The sequence below is a fragment of the Mus musculus genome, chromosome 13 (genome assembly GCF_000001635.26).
Source record: "Mus musculus strain C57BL/6J chromosome 13, GRCm38.p6 C57BL/6J".
Lineage (NCBI taxonomy): Eukaryota > Metazoa > Chordata > Mammalia > Rodentia > Muridae > Mus > Mus musculus.
Genome location: NC_000079.6, coordinates 34,341,051 through 34,354,503, shown reverse-complemented (window position 1 = coordinate 34,354,503; position 13,453 = coordinate 34,341,051). Strand labels below are relative to the sequence as shown.

Here is a 13,453-nt window from a genome sequence, read left to right as displayed (position 1 = left end):
CAAACAGGAGGCCAGATTACAGTATGTGGCATATCCATACAGTCGAATACTATTTAGCAGCAAAAGAGGATGAAATGTGGGAACTGGCAACACAGTAGTAGACCGCACAAGGTGTGTTGACAGTGAGAGAAGAAGACGTGGAAATGTGTGTTGCGGGCTTCTACTTCGTCAGGGTTCTGGAGCAGGCAAATTCAGTCTCCAGTTTGAGAAAGCTGACCAGCACTGGTCTCGAGTGTCATGTAGGAGTAGGAGATTGGATATGAAGACCACAACAGAGCATTCTGCAAGCCAATGGCATGTTTATTTTTATTTGGATTTCAGTAGTGCACATATATCATCATTGAACTGAGCATTTGAATCATGCTCCAATTAACTTGGGTGGTTAAATATGCGATTTCCCTATAGTTTTTCCCTTTTTCTTTTAGATGCATTTCTATATATCTACATATACATATACGTATACATATTAAGTGGCTTGCCTGCATGTATGTCTATGTACCACATGCATGCCTGGTCAGAAGAGAGTGTCACATCTGCTGGTACTGCATGTACGTGCTGGAGACTGTACCTAGGTCCTCTGCAAAAGCCACGCAACACATGATCGTAAGGACTGAGGCATCGCTGAATCCCTAGACTTTTCATTTGAAAAGTTTGTGGTATTTAGAAGATAATCGAATTTAGCTCATGCTGTCAGAGGTTTCAGGCCGTGGTCATTTGCACCTTGCTGCCTCTGCGTCTGTACAAAGCATCTCATCCTCCTGCAGACGGGTGGAAGAGGAGAAGTTGCTTACCTGACAGCAGCCCAATAGAAAGGAAGATAATGGAGGAGGCTGATAAAAAGAATCTTAACAAGAATCTGCCAAAGGCCGGGCACCTAGAAGACTAGGCCTGCTCTGCAATGCTACTCCGTATCTCTTTCCAGGGCCTGCCCCAGTGACCCCACTTCTTTCCACTATGCCTTACTCTCTAAAGGTTCGTAACATTCCTAAAGGATCATGGGCTGGGGATTGAAACCTTTTACATCAGCCGGGGGGAACATTCCAGATTCAAGGCATAGCAATTACCGGCAGTAAATCACATTGTGGAAAAGCTCTCCACCATCCAGACACATAGATCTTCCACATTCCTGCACACGCCTTTGTCTTCATCTCCTCCGGGCTTTCACTTCCACTCTTCTCTGACTTGGAAGGTACTGTGCTCTCTTCTCTCTCTGGAAAAATGCCATTTGTCATTCCTCTCTTCCTCTCTTCCATTCAGCAAATACTACTAAGTGCCAGGCCCTGAGACGTGCAATAGGTCTACCAAGAAAGATAAATCAGGGGCTCTATCCTTTAGGGGCATATACCAGAAAATGGAGTTTTACTCAAATGTAGATAGATTTACATTCACAGGATTTTTGTGGCTGATGAAAAGACTCTGTCAAAGAGTGCTCGCCTGGAAGCTAAGACCCACTTTGTCACACTACCTAGAAAATGGGCTGGTCCTTCTGTACATGTGTATTTTGCAGCTTGCCCAGAGGTTCTCTGTTAGGTTTAGAGAAATGGAATCAATGAGGAGCTTGACAAGGCCGAGGAAGCTCCAAGAAACAAAAGAAAACCCTGGTTTAAACGTGTGCTCAGTGTGGTGATGGACCCTTGTAATTTTGACGCTTTAGCAGCTGAAACAAGAGGATAAAGAGTTCAAGGTCATGTTCAGCTAGATAGTGAGATCCAAGTTAGCCTGGGCTAAATGAGACCTGAGACTTGACCCAAATGAACGAACGAGCGAACAAATGAACAAACAAACAAATAAAGCAAACACACACCCAAGCCTATAGGGATATGTGGCTAGAACTTGATAGACTATGGCAACACAAAGGCAAATGTAACAAGACAGACTTCAAGTTGCTCCTCCTAAGACCCCAACTTAGGAGGAACCAACTGAGGAAGTCCTTGTAGGCTTTCCTACTCTATCCTGGCCCGCCCTTTGTTTTCTTTCCCTTGCTTCCTACAAACACACTTCTTGGCAGGAAGTAACTGTATAGCCCATCCTCAGGGAGAGAGGGATCATGTCCTACCTCCTTGATAGCTGAGCATCTTTCTAAGTTATGGTTCTTAGGCATTAAAGATCAGCTCTTCCACTTTTATTCCCATTTATTTCACTAGCTTTGAAATTAGCATACGAAATCATCTCTCAGCTTATATTTTCATTAGATCTGTGCCTATGTATCTGTTCTTATTCATGCCTTTCTCCTGATCACCCTCTTGCTGACCTCTTCCTCTCCCCAGCTTTCTTCACCTTCTGCTTCCAGGTCACCTCTATATCATCATCCTTTTTTCCTGTCTCCCATCCCTGACTTAAAATCCCTCCTTCCTTCCCTGTAATCCTCTTTCTATATGACCTACACACACACACACACACACACACACACACACACACACACACACACCTTCAAAACTAGACTGTGGGTATGAGAAAAATGTGGTTCTTGTCTTTCTGAGTCTCGCTTATTTCACGGAACATAATGATTTCTTGCTCTACTTTCCTACAGATGTTGTGAGTTCATTTTCTCTAGTGAAGGAATAAAATTAGTTTGTGCACATGGACTATGTATATCCATTCATTTGTGATGGACATGTGGGCTGGCTTTATTTCTAAGCTATTGTGACCAGTACAGCAATAAGCATGAGTGTGCAAATATCTCTGTGGCATGTCCTCAGTTACTTCTTTATGAGATGTATTTATTTATTTCACCACTTATTTTTTATCAATATAGACTTGCAGCTATGCTATGCTCTGGGCTGTCATCCTATGGTATTTAATGTTCAGGCTTCCCCAGAGCTCAAGCACTCCTTTTGCTAGATCTTTCAGTCAGCTCTTGTGTCCATATAATTGACTCCATATGTGGTGCCTGTGGAGAAGATGCACAACTTCCTTGCTTCCTGCTACTCCATGATGCCCTAGAATCATCCTTGTATGTTTCCTACTGCAGTCCCAGAGTCAAACATTTCCCAAGGAGCTCTGGCTCCTTCCACAGAGAATGGTATTAGTTCTGAGTGCTAGGTGCATTGGTTGATATTATTGTGTTGAATTGCTTTATAATAGAAAAAGTGTTCCCAGAGTTCAAAAATTTTTAATTAATTCATTTAAAAAAAACATTATCAGGACCTACAGAGATGGCTCAACAGTTAAGAACACTGGCTATTCTTGCAGAAGACCTATGTCTGGTTACCACCACCCACATGGCAGTTCATAACCATGTGTAACTCCAGTTCCAGGAGATTTATGCCTTCTGAACTCTGGGGGGACTGTATGCATGTGGCACACACACATATACAGAGACAAAACACATACACATAAGATATAATAATAATGATAATAATTTTAAAGTTCAGTGACAATATCTCAGTTGCTTTACACGCTTATAGTTTTTCCTACAGAAACAATACAATTTAATTAAGGCCCCTGTAAGAAGGCGCAGTTTAGGCTGAAAACACAAAGCACTAGTACATTAAGTTTTGAATCCGTAAATGGGTTTGTCCATGATCACTCACCTCCTAGGTTCCTGCCTCTCAACACTGATGCCTACTGGGGGGTGCAGCCTTCAACACTCAAGCTTCAAGGAGACATTTACCATCCAGATATAGTTCATTTTTCAACCAAGAAAAGTCTTTCATGATTACTCAAGTAATGCAGTCATCACCACTGAGTGTAAAACCTTCGTCTAGGGCTGAAGTGGTTCAGTGGTAGTATACTTGCTTCATTTGCTCCAAGCCCTAGGTTCTACCTCCAGCACTTCAAAGAAAGAGAAATGCATATTTTTACCTAGTGCTGTGTATATCATTTTCAGTCTGAACTGTGAGACATCTTAAAGGGATTTATTAGTTAGTTAGATTTTTGAGTTTCCCTGTGTAGTCCTGGCTTTCCTGGAACTCATTCTGTCGTCCAGGCTGGCCTTGAACTCAGAAATGCACCAAGTGCTCTTATAAGGTTGTAAATTAAATGTAATTATTTCTATAGCAGAAACTATAAATATAAACAGGAAAAGTTACCAAAAATGGCATGCTCTTACACTTGAAACTTCTCAGGAGGCTGAAACAAAACCAGGATTATGAGTTCAATGCTAGCCTGGGTTGCAATGGTCTCCATCTCTAAAATGAATAAACAAGTGTGTAAGGTTTATCTTAAAAATAACAACAGAAAGACATTGGGTGAAGTATGCAGTTTCAGAAGGTGTAGTCTGGGTTGACAGTGTACTTAGTCTTTTAGGGGTATTGATTATCTTTCTGTAGGTTCTAGTCACTGAAAGAAATTTATTTACTGATGTTAGATTTTATTAGAAAAAGTCCAGACCAATTGTTAAGGGGTTGGGGGGATGGACGTTTTCTTTATCTCTCTTCCAGAAGGAAGAGGTAGAGACAAAGCTATTTAAAGAGCTTTCTTTACTCATCTTAGGAAGTGAAAATGCCTTGCCCTAAATCTCCGTTACTTTGTTGTCCTTCCCCAAAGCTTGCATGGCAATGGCAACCTACACATTGCTCATTCATAATCAAAAACCATCATTGGCCCTAGAAGCCAAGTTCAGGGAGAATCTCATCAAACAGAAGGCAGCTGTTCTAGTGCTGGGACAACACTTAAAGTTTGCCTATAAGGCCTGACCTGGAAGTCTATCGCTTGCGCGCTCTCCCTCTCTCTCTCTCTCTCTCTCTCTCTCTCTCTCTCTCTGTCTGTCTGTCTGTCTGTCTCTCTCTCTCTCTGTGTGTCTCTGTCTCTCTCTCTCTCTCTCTCTCTCTCTCTCTCTCTCACACACACACACACACCCCATTTCTTTAAAAAACACTAATTTCTACATACATTTGATAGGAGAGAAATTTTTAACTCAATAAAATAGTTGTTAAGTGAGTCTTCTTGTTGTTTGTTTGTTTTATTCTGTTGTTGTTGTGCTTTGAGACAGAGTTGCCTGGCTTGAAAATAAGTTTTAGCCAAACTTTTTAAAGCAATTGGGCCCTGCTGATCCCACTTGTAGTGGGAGTAGCTTTTTGCATGGAAGACTTTGTTATCTTCACGGGATTTGTGAGCAGGAAGGATGAATTTGGCTTGCAGCAGACAAGCAGGTGGCCTCTCCTCCAGGTAATACCTGCAGCTTTCCTTAGGAGAGCTCTTGTGACATTTTTATTACTTCTGCTGCCTCAGAATGAAAGTAGCTTTTTCATTTTGATTTATGATAGGTTTTGTAAATGTCAAATTCCTTGTTAAAGAGTAAGAGTTGACATTCCAGAAGCCAAAGGATGATAAAAAATAATGTTTGAATACTATATACGCAGCTTTAGCTGTGAGATGCTGATGCACATCACAATTTGGGAACACTCATAGAAAGCAAGGTAACCTATCCTTCAAACAAGCATCTGAAGGGAAGAAATTAAGCTGCTATAAAGCCAAAAAAGAATGATGCAGTACATGATTTGCCAAGTTATAATTCAAGAATAAAGAAAATTAATAGATGAGCCGAAACAATCCAGAATACATTTAGTATGACTTGGCTTCTGATTAAAGTTATTTAACCCTGACGCCAATTCCTTGGGATTAACTTTTAAAGTTGGATATCCCTCAATTTTATAGGTAAGCTGAAGTCATTTTTTTTTTTTGTCCTCCTGCTATGTTCAAGGGGAAGAAATTATCCAAGCATATTACTGACTAGGTTGCATCGTATTTTCATTATCTCAGGTTTTGGGAATTGCAGAGTGCTAGATTACTTAACAGAATGTCAAAGGAAGAGAGATGACTCAGCTTCTTTGTGTGCACTCAGGATGCTAATGTGCACTGGGGTCAGGAACTCAGATGGAGATGTTTGCAGGGGCCAGATGATGACGTGACTGTGTGCCAGGCAGTGATAAAGACAAGCTGGGTAACCCTTGCCTGCTCACTGTATTTCAAGTGAGCATGGCCCCATAAATACGGGGCAAGGAAAAGGCCAGACATCTGCTATGTTAGGAGTATTCCCAAACACAGTTTAAAAACATGTTCAGTCCTTCCATTTTGAAATGCTGGCAGTGATGTGTTTTTTTTTTTTTTTTTGGAAACTTTACATATAGTCTGTGAGCTGCAAAGCCAACAGACAACTTCCTATCCAGAGCAATCCACTAACCACAATAGCTCACAAGTCATGGGATTGTCAAGTTCAACTGAATTCTTAAGTTGGCTCAGCTGAACACTTGCTTGAGAGATTAAACAAATATGAAAAGCTTGCTTAATGACTTAAGAGTCAAGGTAAAGCCTTTGTAGATCTTAACAGAGGACATCATCAGATGATCACAGCTGGGTGTACTCAGTCACTCCGCAAGGACACACTGAGAATCTCACATGTGCAGATATTGTTATCACTTCCGGGAACACTGCTGAGCAAGGGAACTACTAGGTGCTTACATTCTGGAGGTGGAAGGTAAAGCCAGTATGTAAGTAAGTAAGTCAAACAACGGCTAACAGCAAAGGCCATCCAAAAAATACGGGGTGGGGTTGTTGCTAGTTGAAAACAACCAACTTCTGTATACTAGCTGGGGGGGGGGGGGGCGGGGGGAGGCTTTAAACACTCACCTTGGAGGCCGCCATCCACTCTGGAATATCAATTTTGCTTTACTTCATTGTTCTAGGGCTCATCCTGAGGTCACCTGTGGTGCGTTTTAATAAATAGAGGGCCAGTTTATTCTAAATTAGTTACATTTTAATCGTCTTGACTAGATTTGGGAGAAATGTTGATCCAAGAGGGACTTAAGGAAGCCCCTAATCTAATCAGTAACTTAATTACAGCGCCTGGGTTGAGGCTGCTGCTGCTGCTGCTGGTGAATTCCAAACATTTGGTGTTGGTTTCATTCGGCTTTAGCTTTAGAGAGCACCATTTTTCAGCATGTCTCCAAAATCTCAGAATGTACCATTTGGGGATTGTTGCTAGACTTTGGAATAAGAATAAAGAGCTTTAAAATGAAGGTCCTTCTAGGCCAGGGCTGTACCCACCTTAAAAGCATACAAATAGCCTTTCCTTAAGAAGGCAAACAGACTTCATTTTATAGCCCCTACTTTTTGTAGGGTTCTAAGCTTTGTTTTATTGTAAATATGTAACGTATACAGGATGCTTTGGTATTTATGTATGTAGCAAAGTGATTACTCGTCAAATAGTATCTGTCACTCCTTTTAAACAAACACTGTTGTAAACTCTTCTGTGGTTGGTAATCTGTTCCTACATGTTGAAATGAAAGAACCCTCGAGGTTAGATGACTAGGGATCTAAAACCAGTGGTTTGTCAAGCATCTAACGCTCACTTCATCTCAGCCCTGGAGGAAAGAATTGAATGACTGTGGATCTGAAAGCAACCCCCTCCAAAGTTCCCCATGATTCTTCTCCCAATTAGATGAGCCATTGCTAAGATCAATGGCTGTGTTTTGCAGTGACTTACAAAGTTTCAGCTAGGTTCCTAGTGAGCAGCTGAGCAAAGGAGTCAGACCCAGACACGGAGCAGGCTTCCTTTGAAAGAACCAACACGGAAGGGGAATGAGAGAAAGCCTGGCTTGTTACATTTCAGTCAGATAAGAAAATGTAGGTTGTGTGCAGAGGGTGGAGTCAGTAATAAATATCTAACATTCATTCATTGAATGCTGACTCTGTTCTGTTGGGGTGTGGGGTGAGCGCGTCCCAAGGATTAGCTCTTCAAGTGATGAGGGGAAGAAAAGTTAAACTAACCAATAAAGTGAAATTAGGAGAAGAAGGTGGAGGAAGAGGGTAGAGGGGGAAGGGGAGGGGGAGGAAGAGAAGGAGGAAGAGAAGATCACATGTATTGGCAGGTTGCACTGTCACTCCTGATTTTGAAAATAATACTTTATTAGATTATAATCATTATACTGCATGATGGGTTTCATAATGACATTCTCACTCAAGTATGTCATTAAATGTGCTTAAATTTCCAGACTGGGTTTCCCAGACCTTTAGTGTCTTCTGCAGCCTGTGTCTCTTCCGTCTATTGTTATCTAATCTCCCCTTCCCAGCCACTCAGGAAAATTCACAGTTGGGTTCCCCAAAGTCCAGCTCTCTGGCAGTCTTCAGAAATAGTTCTCTCCACGTGTCAGAATTTCAGCAGTAAGTACATGTTGACTGGAACATTGAGCTGCATGCTTAAAAAAAAAAAGTCTCCCACTAAATTATACAACATGCAGCTGAGAAAATAACGGAGATGCTTAAAGAACGCATTCCATACATGTACTCGCAGGATATGCTTTTGGGAAAAGAACGCGAGCTTCCTTCCCCTGTGCTAAATAAGACTAGAGATAGATTGCTCCATTTAAGATTTCCATTAATTCCATTAATAAACTTCTCAGAATATGAAATGTCTCGAGAATGTAGTGAGGCTAAGATGAAAGCCGCATAATTCTCACTGGTGTCAGGCCTGGCACGCAGGAGAAGATATGCTAATGCGGCCGTTTGCCGCAGGGCTGGTGTTATTTATATAGTGCTAGCTGGGCAAGGCTGGCTCTGGAGTCTGGAGTGCCAAGAGCATTTGGATCTCCTGTGAGGTGTAGATGTGTGCGCGCCTGTGCGCAGAGCATAGGAATTGTGATTCCGAGACCTTGGGGAGGGGGTGGGGCAGGCCGCCCTCATTCACGTTTGTATCGAGTGTGTGGCTTCTGTTGAAGGTCTAGCCTTCTAGAGTTGTGTTTATTTGACATTCATTCTGGAGCACAGAAAGAAATGGCGATTTGGGGCGGGTGCTGCAGTAGGTCGTGTGTGACCCAGCGTTGTAAGGGGCTGTCATCCTAAAATTGGCAAACATGCCTCCTTGCCCCAGCTCCGTGACCATAAAAAGCTGCCTTATTTGAGTCTGGAAGAAGAACAGAAGGTTGTTCTGGAAGACAGGCAACCCTTGGGCTCAAGACCAGGAGTGGGGTGCCAGCCGCCAGGCACCTCGGAAACGAACAGAGGTCACGGAGAGCCGGTGTGCCCGGGGCGAGGTCCCTTGCGGCTGTGGGACTTGAGACTGGCAGACGACACTGTCCTCTCACTCCCAGCCAGTGCAGACTCCTTGGTGACCCCCGTCCCCCGCGCCCAGAGACCACCAGGGATCTTGCAGCGGCCCGGGTGTCCCTCTCCCCGCCCCTGCGTCTGTCCGGGCGGTGGCGACACGGCCCGGCTGGAGGGGGCGCTCGTGCGCAGGAGCGGCGCAGCAGGTGCCGCGGTTACCTCCACCTCGGCGGGGGGAGAGGGGGCGGGCCGGGGCGGGAGGCGGAGGCCGGCTCGGTGAGCCGAGAGCGCGGCCGGCTCCGCAGGCTGGCTGCGAGCTTGCGGCTTCCGGGAGCGCCCGAAGTCCGTGGAGGATCTCCCAACCCGCGGCCGCCGGCGGCCCCAGCACAACGCGCACCGGTGCCCGCAGGGCCCCGAGTCGCGACAAGGGCGCGGGTCCGGCTCCTCCTCCTCCCCGGCCGGCGCGCATCAGCGGAGAGCCTCGTAGCTAGGCGGGCGCCCGGGCCGCGGCGCGGATGAGCCGCGGCGGCTGAGGACTCGAACGGTTTCTGCCCGGCGCCCAGGGCACGGGGGTGCGCGGGTGACATGGGGGTGGCCTGACTCGCCGGGCCCGGAGCACTCTCTCCGGCCGCGGGCCCTCCTCCTCGGCGGCGGCGCTGTGCCCGGGCGCCCGCCGAGCTCCGCCGCGCTCTATGCGCCTCTGCGGGAGCCGCGGGCCCTGGCCATGGCGATAGACCGGCGGCGTGAGGCGGCGGGTAGTGGTGCCGGGCGGCAGCCGGCCCCGGCGGAGGAGAACGGCTCCCTGCCGCCCGGGGACGCGGCGGCCTCGGCGCCCCTCGGAGGGCGCGCGGGCTCCGGCAGCAGCGCGGAGATCCAGCCACTGCCTGCGCTGCACCCCAGCGGCGGCCCGCACTCGAGCTGCTGCGCGGCGACAGCCGCCCCGAGCCTCCTGTTGCTGGACTACGATGGCTCCGTGCTGCCCTTCCTCGGGGGCCTGGGCGGCGGCTACCAGAAGACCCTGGTGGTGCTCACCTGGATCCCGGCACTGTTCATTGGCTTCAGCCAGTTCTCGGACTCCTTCCTTCTGGACCAGCCCGATTTCTGGTGCCGCGGGGCCGGCAAAGGCACCGAGCTGGCGGGTGCCACTGTCACCGGCCGATGGGGTGACATGGGCAATTGGACCAGCCCCTCGGCCACCCCCTTCTCCACTGCCTCCTGGGGGACCACGAGCAACCGAAGCAACAGCAGCGACACACCACCCCTCCCATCCCCTCCAGGCAAGGGGAACAACGACTCAAATTGCGACTGCCACGCGTGGGACTACGGCATCCGCACTGGTCTCATCCAAAACGTGGTCAGCAAGGTAAGGGCCACGACCGCCGCGTCCCCGCGTTCTTCTTGTGAACCTTTTTCTTCTGACCTCGGTCGCCTCTGCTCTGTGCTCCATCTCTCATTCTCTGCAGACTTAGGTCCAAACCTACCCAGTTGAGGAACCCAAAATGTTAGCCTGTGTACGCACAACCCCGCATTGACTGGGCTCCCGGCTGTCCCTCAAAGGAGATGCTCTTACTTGGATGTGAAGCCAAGGCTTTTTTGCCGCCCTCTGCGGTGCCCGTGACGCTGCATCCGCTTCAAAGAGACCGACTTAGCCTTTTCTAATATCCACACAAACTCCTGTCCCAGTGCACATATGGAAAGGGCTCCCCTCCCCCGAAAGGTTCAAATCCTCTCCTCTATCTAGCTAAGGTGTCAGACTCACTGATGGCTCAGCAGGGGCCCTGGAAGACTCAATCCCTCTTCTAGGGCTTCTCCTTGGAGCCAGGACATAGCCATGTTCTTTCTGCAGGCTGCCTGTCCCTGTGTCTCCCACTAAGAACTAACTATCCAAGAGAAATAGTGTTCTACTCTCAGATATTCTTTCTAGCAGATGTCAGCCTCCCCACACGTGCCTTGAACAGATTAAAGCCAATTGAATCCAAGTTATAGACAAAGAAGCAGAGCCCTTTAAAAAGTTCCCTGGCCAACCCACCCCCACCCCAACCATGAGTTGTCCTTCCCAGAGATCTGACTGTAGACTTTAATGTGTTCCCTCAAATACTTTCTCAGGACTTCAGTAAATAGTCCCATAGCATAGGAAGGTGGGAAGTTTGCAGGGTGTCATCGCTGCTCCTGTACAGCACCTGCTCTGGTCTCAGGCATTGAGACCTGGTGAACTGGTCCCAGTTCGCACTTTGTCCTCCCTGTCCCTTGCAAAGGTCTTGCATTCTGTGTGGTACAGCAGGAGTGTTCTGAGAGAGTTGTATATCACCCTAAAAGTGGACAATACTGTTAGACAATTGTAACCCTAGGTAACCATAATTTTCCATTTTCTTGGCCTGTAGGAAACACTGGATGCCACCTAGTTAAGCAACTTGTGAAACATTTGTAGTTTCTGTCCCTTCGGCAGTTTAAACAGTGCAGTTGGGACAGTTCTGAACTGTGTAAAGTGCTCTGTCTAAATTCAAGAATGGATTTGGACAGTTTATAATTGTGTGTGTGTGTGTGTGTGTGTGTGTGTGTGTGTGTGTGTGTGTGTGTGTAAAATCCAGCTCTCTGCCCAGTGTGTGTTAGTAAACAGTTGTAGCTCATGGATCTGTAAGATGAAACTCTTACATCATCTTAATCATTGTTTTAATCTTGTACCAACCTGGCCAGAAAATGCTGTGTCCTGTGGGAACCAAACCGTCTGGCTTAGTGATCTCTCTGCTTTGCAATATAATTGAGAAGATCCTCCTAGCTTGTCTCATCTTGACTCATCCTCCCCCCCTCCCCCCCAGCCTCTCCCTTCCAAAGGTGCTTCTGTAACTGATTCCCATTCATGGAGGGCAGAGACAATTTTAAAAAGAACGACAACTACCTAAATTGCCATGGGTGCTTGACAACAATAAGGATTTGGTAACACTGCTGAGTACTTGAAGCCTCTTTTGAGAGTGTAGGAAGAGTACTGGTTTGAAGGAGTGTGCGTGAAGAGGGCTTTGTGCTAGAGTCAAGTTGGAAGTTAGCCGGTGGAGCAAACCAACCATTACTCTAGCGGTGGGACCAGGAGACAGCTACTCATCCCCTGCCAGGCATGGTGTGAAGCAGGAACAAAAATAGTTCTTGAAAACAGACTAGATAGAGTCATATTGGAAAGCTGGGCAAGTTTTTAAAATTAGCATTCAGGAGGGCGAACTCTGTGTGTGTGTATGAATGGAGGGGACAATGCCTGACAACACACGGTAGTTACATGTTACAGGCAAGATGACATAGAGGAATGAAGGCCTGTGCACAATAATTAGAGGCATGCTTTCTCATACTGTAAAGGCGAGGAAGGACATATTGATTTTCACAGAGAAATATGCTCCAGCAAGAGGACCGCCCTTCCACCACGTTCTGCTAGGTAACAGTGCTTGAAAGAGCTTTTCCAGCACATTTTGGCTCTCTGGCGGACTTCTCCCTCTGCTAATTGTGCTCGCTGGATTCTGTGCCTATGCACAAATGTAGAAATCTGACTGGGATGCTGCTGGCATTTTACAGTCAAGTGTCTGTCTAGTTTGAACACAGTAAACTGATACAGAGGAAGCCTTCACCTTGTGTCAGTGGATACGACTTCAAGGTTGGAGAAGTTGTCCTGTGTCCCCTTCCCCTCAGGATGTCTTCAGCATGCAGCGTGACTCGTGGAGCTGGTGTGTTCCTGAGACACAGCCCTGTCACTTCTAGCCCTAGCTGTTGGTTGGGAATACATCATCACATTTGCTGTCCTCATACCTGGATGCTGTAAGAGATCACTTAGCTCCAGAATGTTAGAATGAAGATGGTTCCCTGGGCTCTAAGCTTTACCCCCTCAGGGTTACACTCCTGACATGCCCTCATTACTTCAGTTTAAACCCTTCCACAAGCGGGGCTCTGTCCCAAGCAGGCCAACCTGCCCTTCTTTGTAAAGAAGCATGGGTTTTGGTGAATTTCACTAAAGTTCTCTCATGTCTGTCAGCTTACTCCTGAGTATGCTTGGTTTTCCAGCATGGGATTCATATTTTGTTCTTGTTCTTCCCCTCCCTCCCTCCCTCCCTCCCTCCCTCCCTCCCTCCCTCCCTCCCTCCCTCCCTTTCTTTCTCTCTCTCTCTTTCTCTCTCTCTCCTTCCCTCCCTCCTTCCTTCTCTCTTTCTTTCTTCTCCTTCCCTTCCTTCTTTCTTTCCTTCATTTCTTCCCTTTTTTCCTTACCCCTTACCCCTCTGTTTCTTTTCATTGTTGTTATCTTGTTTTGCTTTTTTTCAAGACAGGGATTCACTGTGTAGTTCTGGCCGTCCTACAACTCACTCTGTAGACCAGGGTGACCTTGAACTCATAGAGATCTACCCTCCTCTACCTCCCAAGTGCTGGGATTAAAGGCATGCACCAGTATGCCCTGCTTTATTTAGTAGTTTCTTACTTGGCTGAAAAATGTCCACCTATT

General features: G+C 46.7%; 1 protein-coding gene across 4 annotated transcripts in view; it reads left to right on the top strand.

The window, feature by feature from the left end:
- The first annotated feature begins 9,228 nt into the window (after positions 1–9,228).
- The window catches only part of Slc22a23 (solute carrier family 22, member 23), a 166,118-nt gene continuing 161,893 nt past the window's right edge, over positions 9,229–13,453 (top strand). The window contains exon 1 of one of the 4 annotated variants that reach the window (XM_030247433.1): positions 9,229–10,345. In XM_030247433.1, coding sequence (XP_030103293.1) covers positions 9,948–10,345 — 398 coding nt within the window. In that variant the 5' untranslated portion in view covers positions 9,229–9,947. The remainder of the gene's footprint in view (positions 10,346–13,453) is intronic. The other 3 variants (NM_001382849.1, NM_001033167.3, XM_006516794.4) reach the window with 3 other exon arrangements.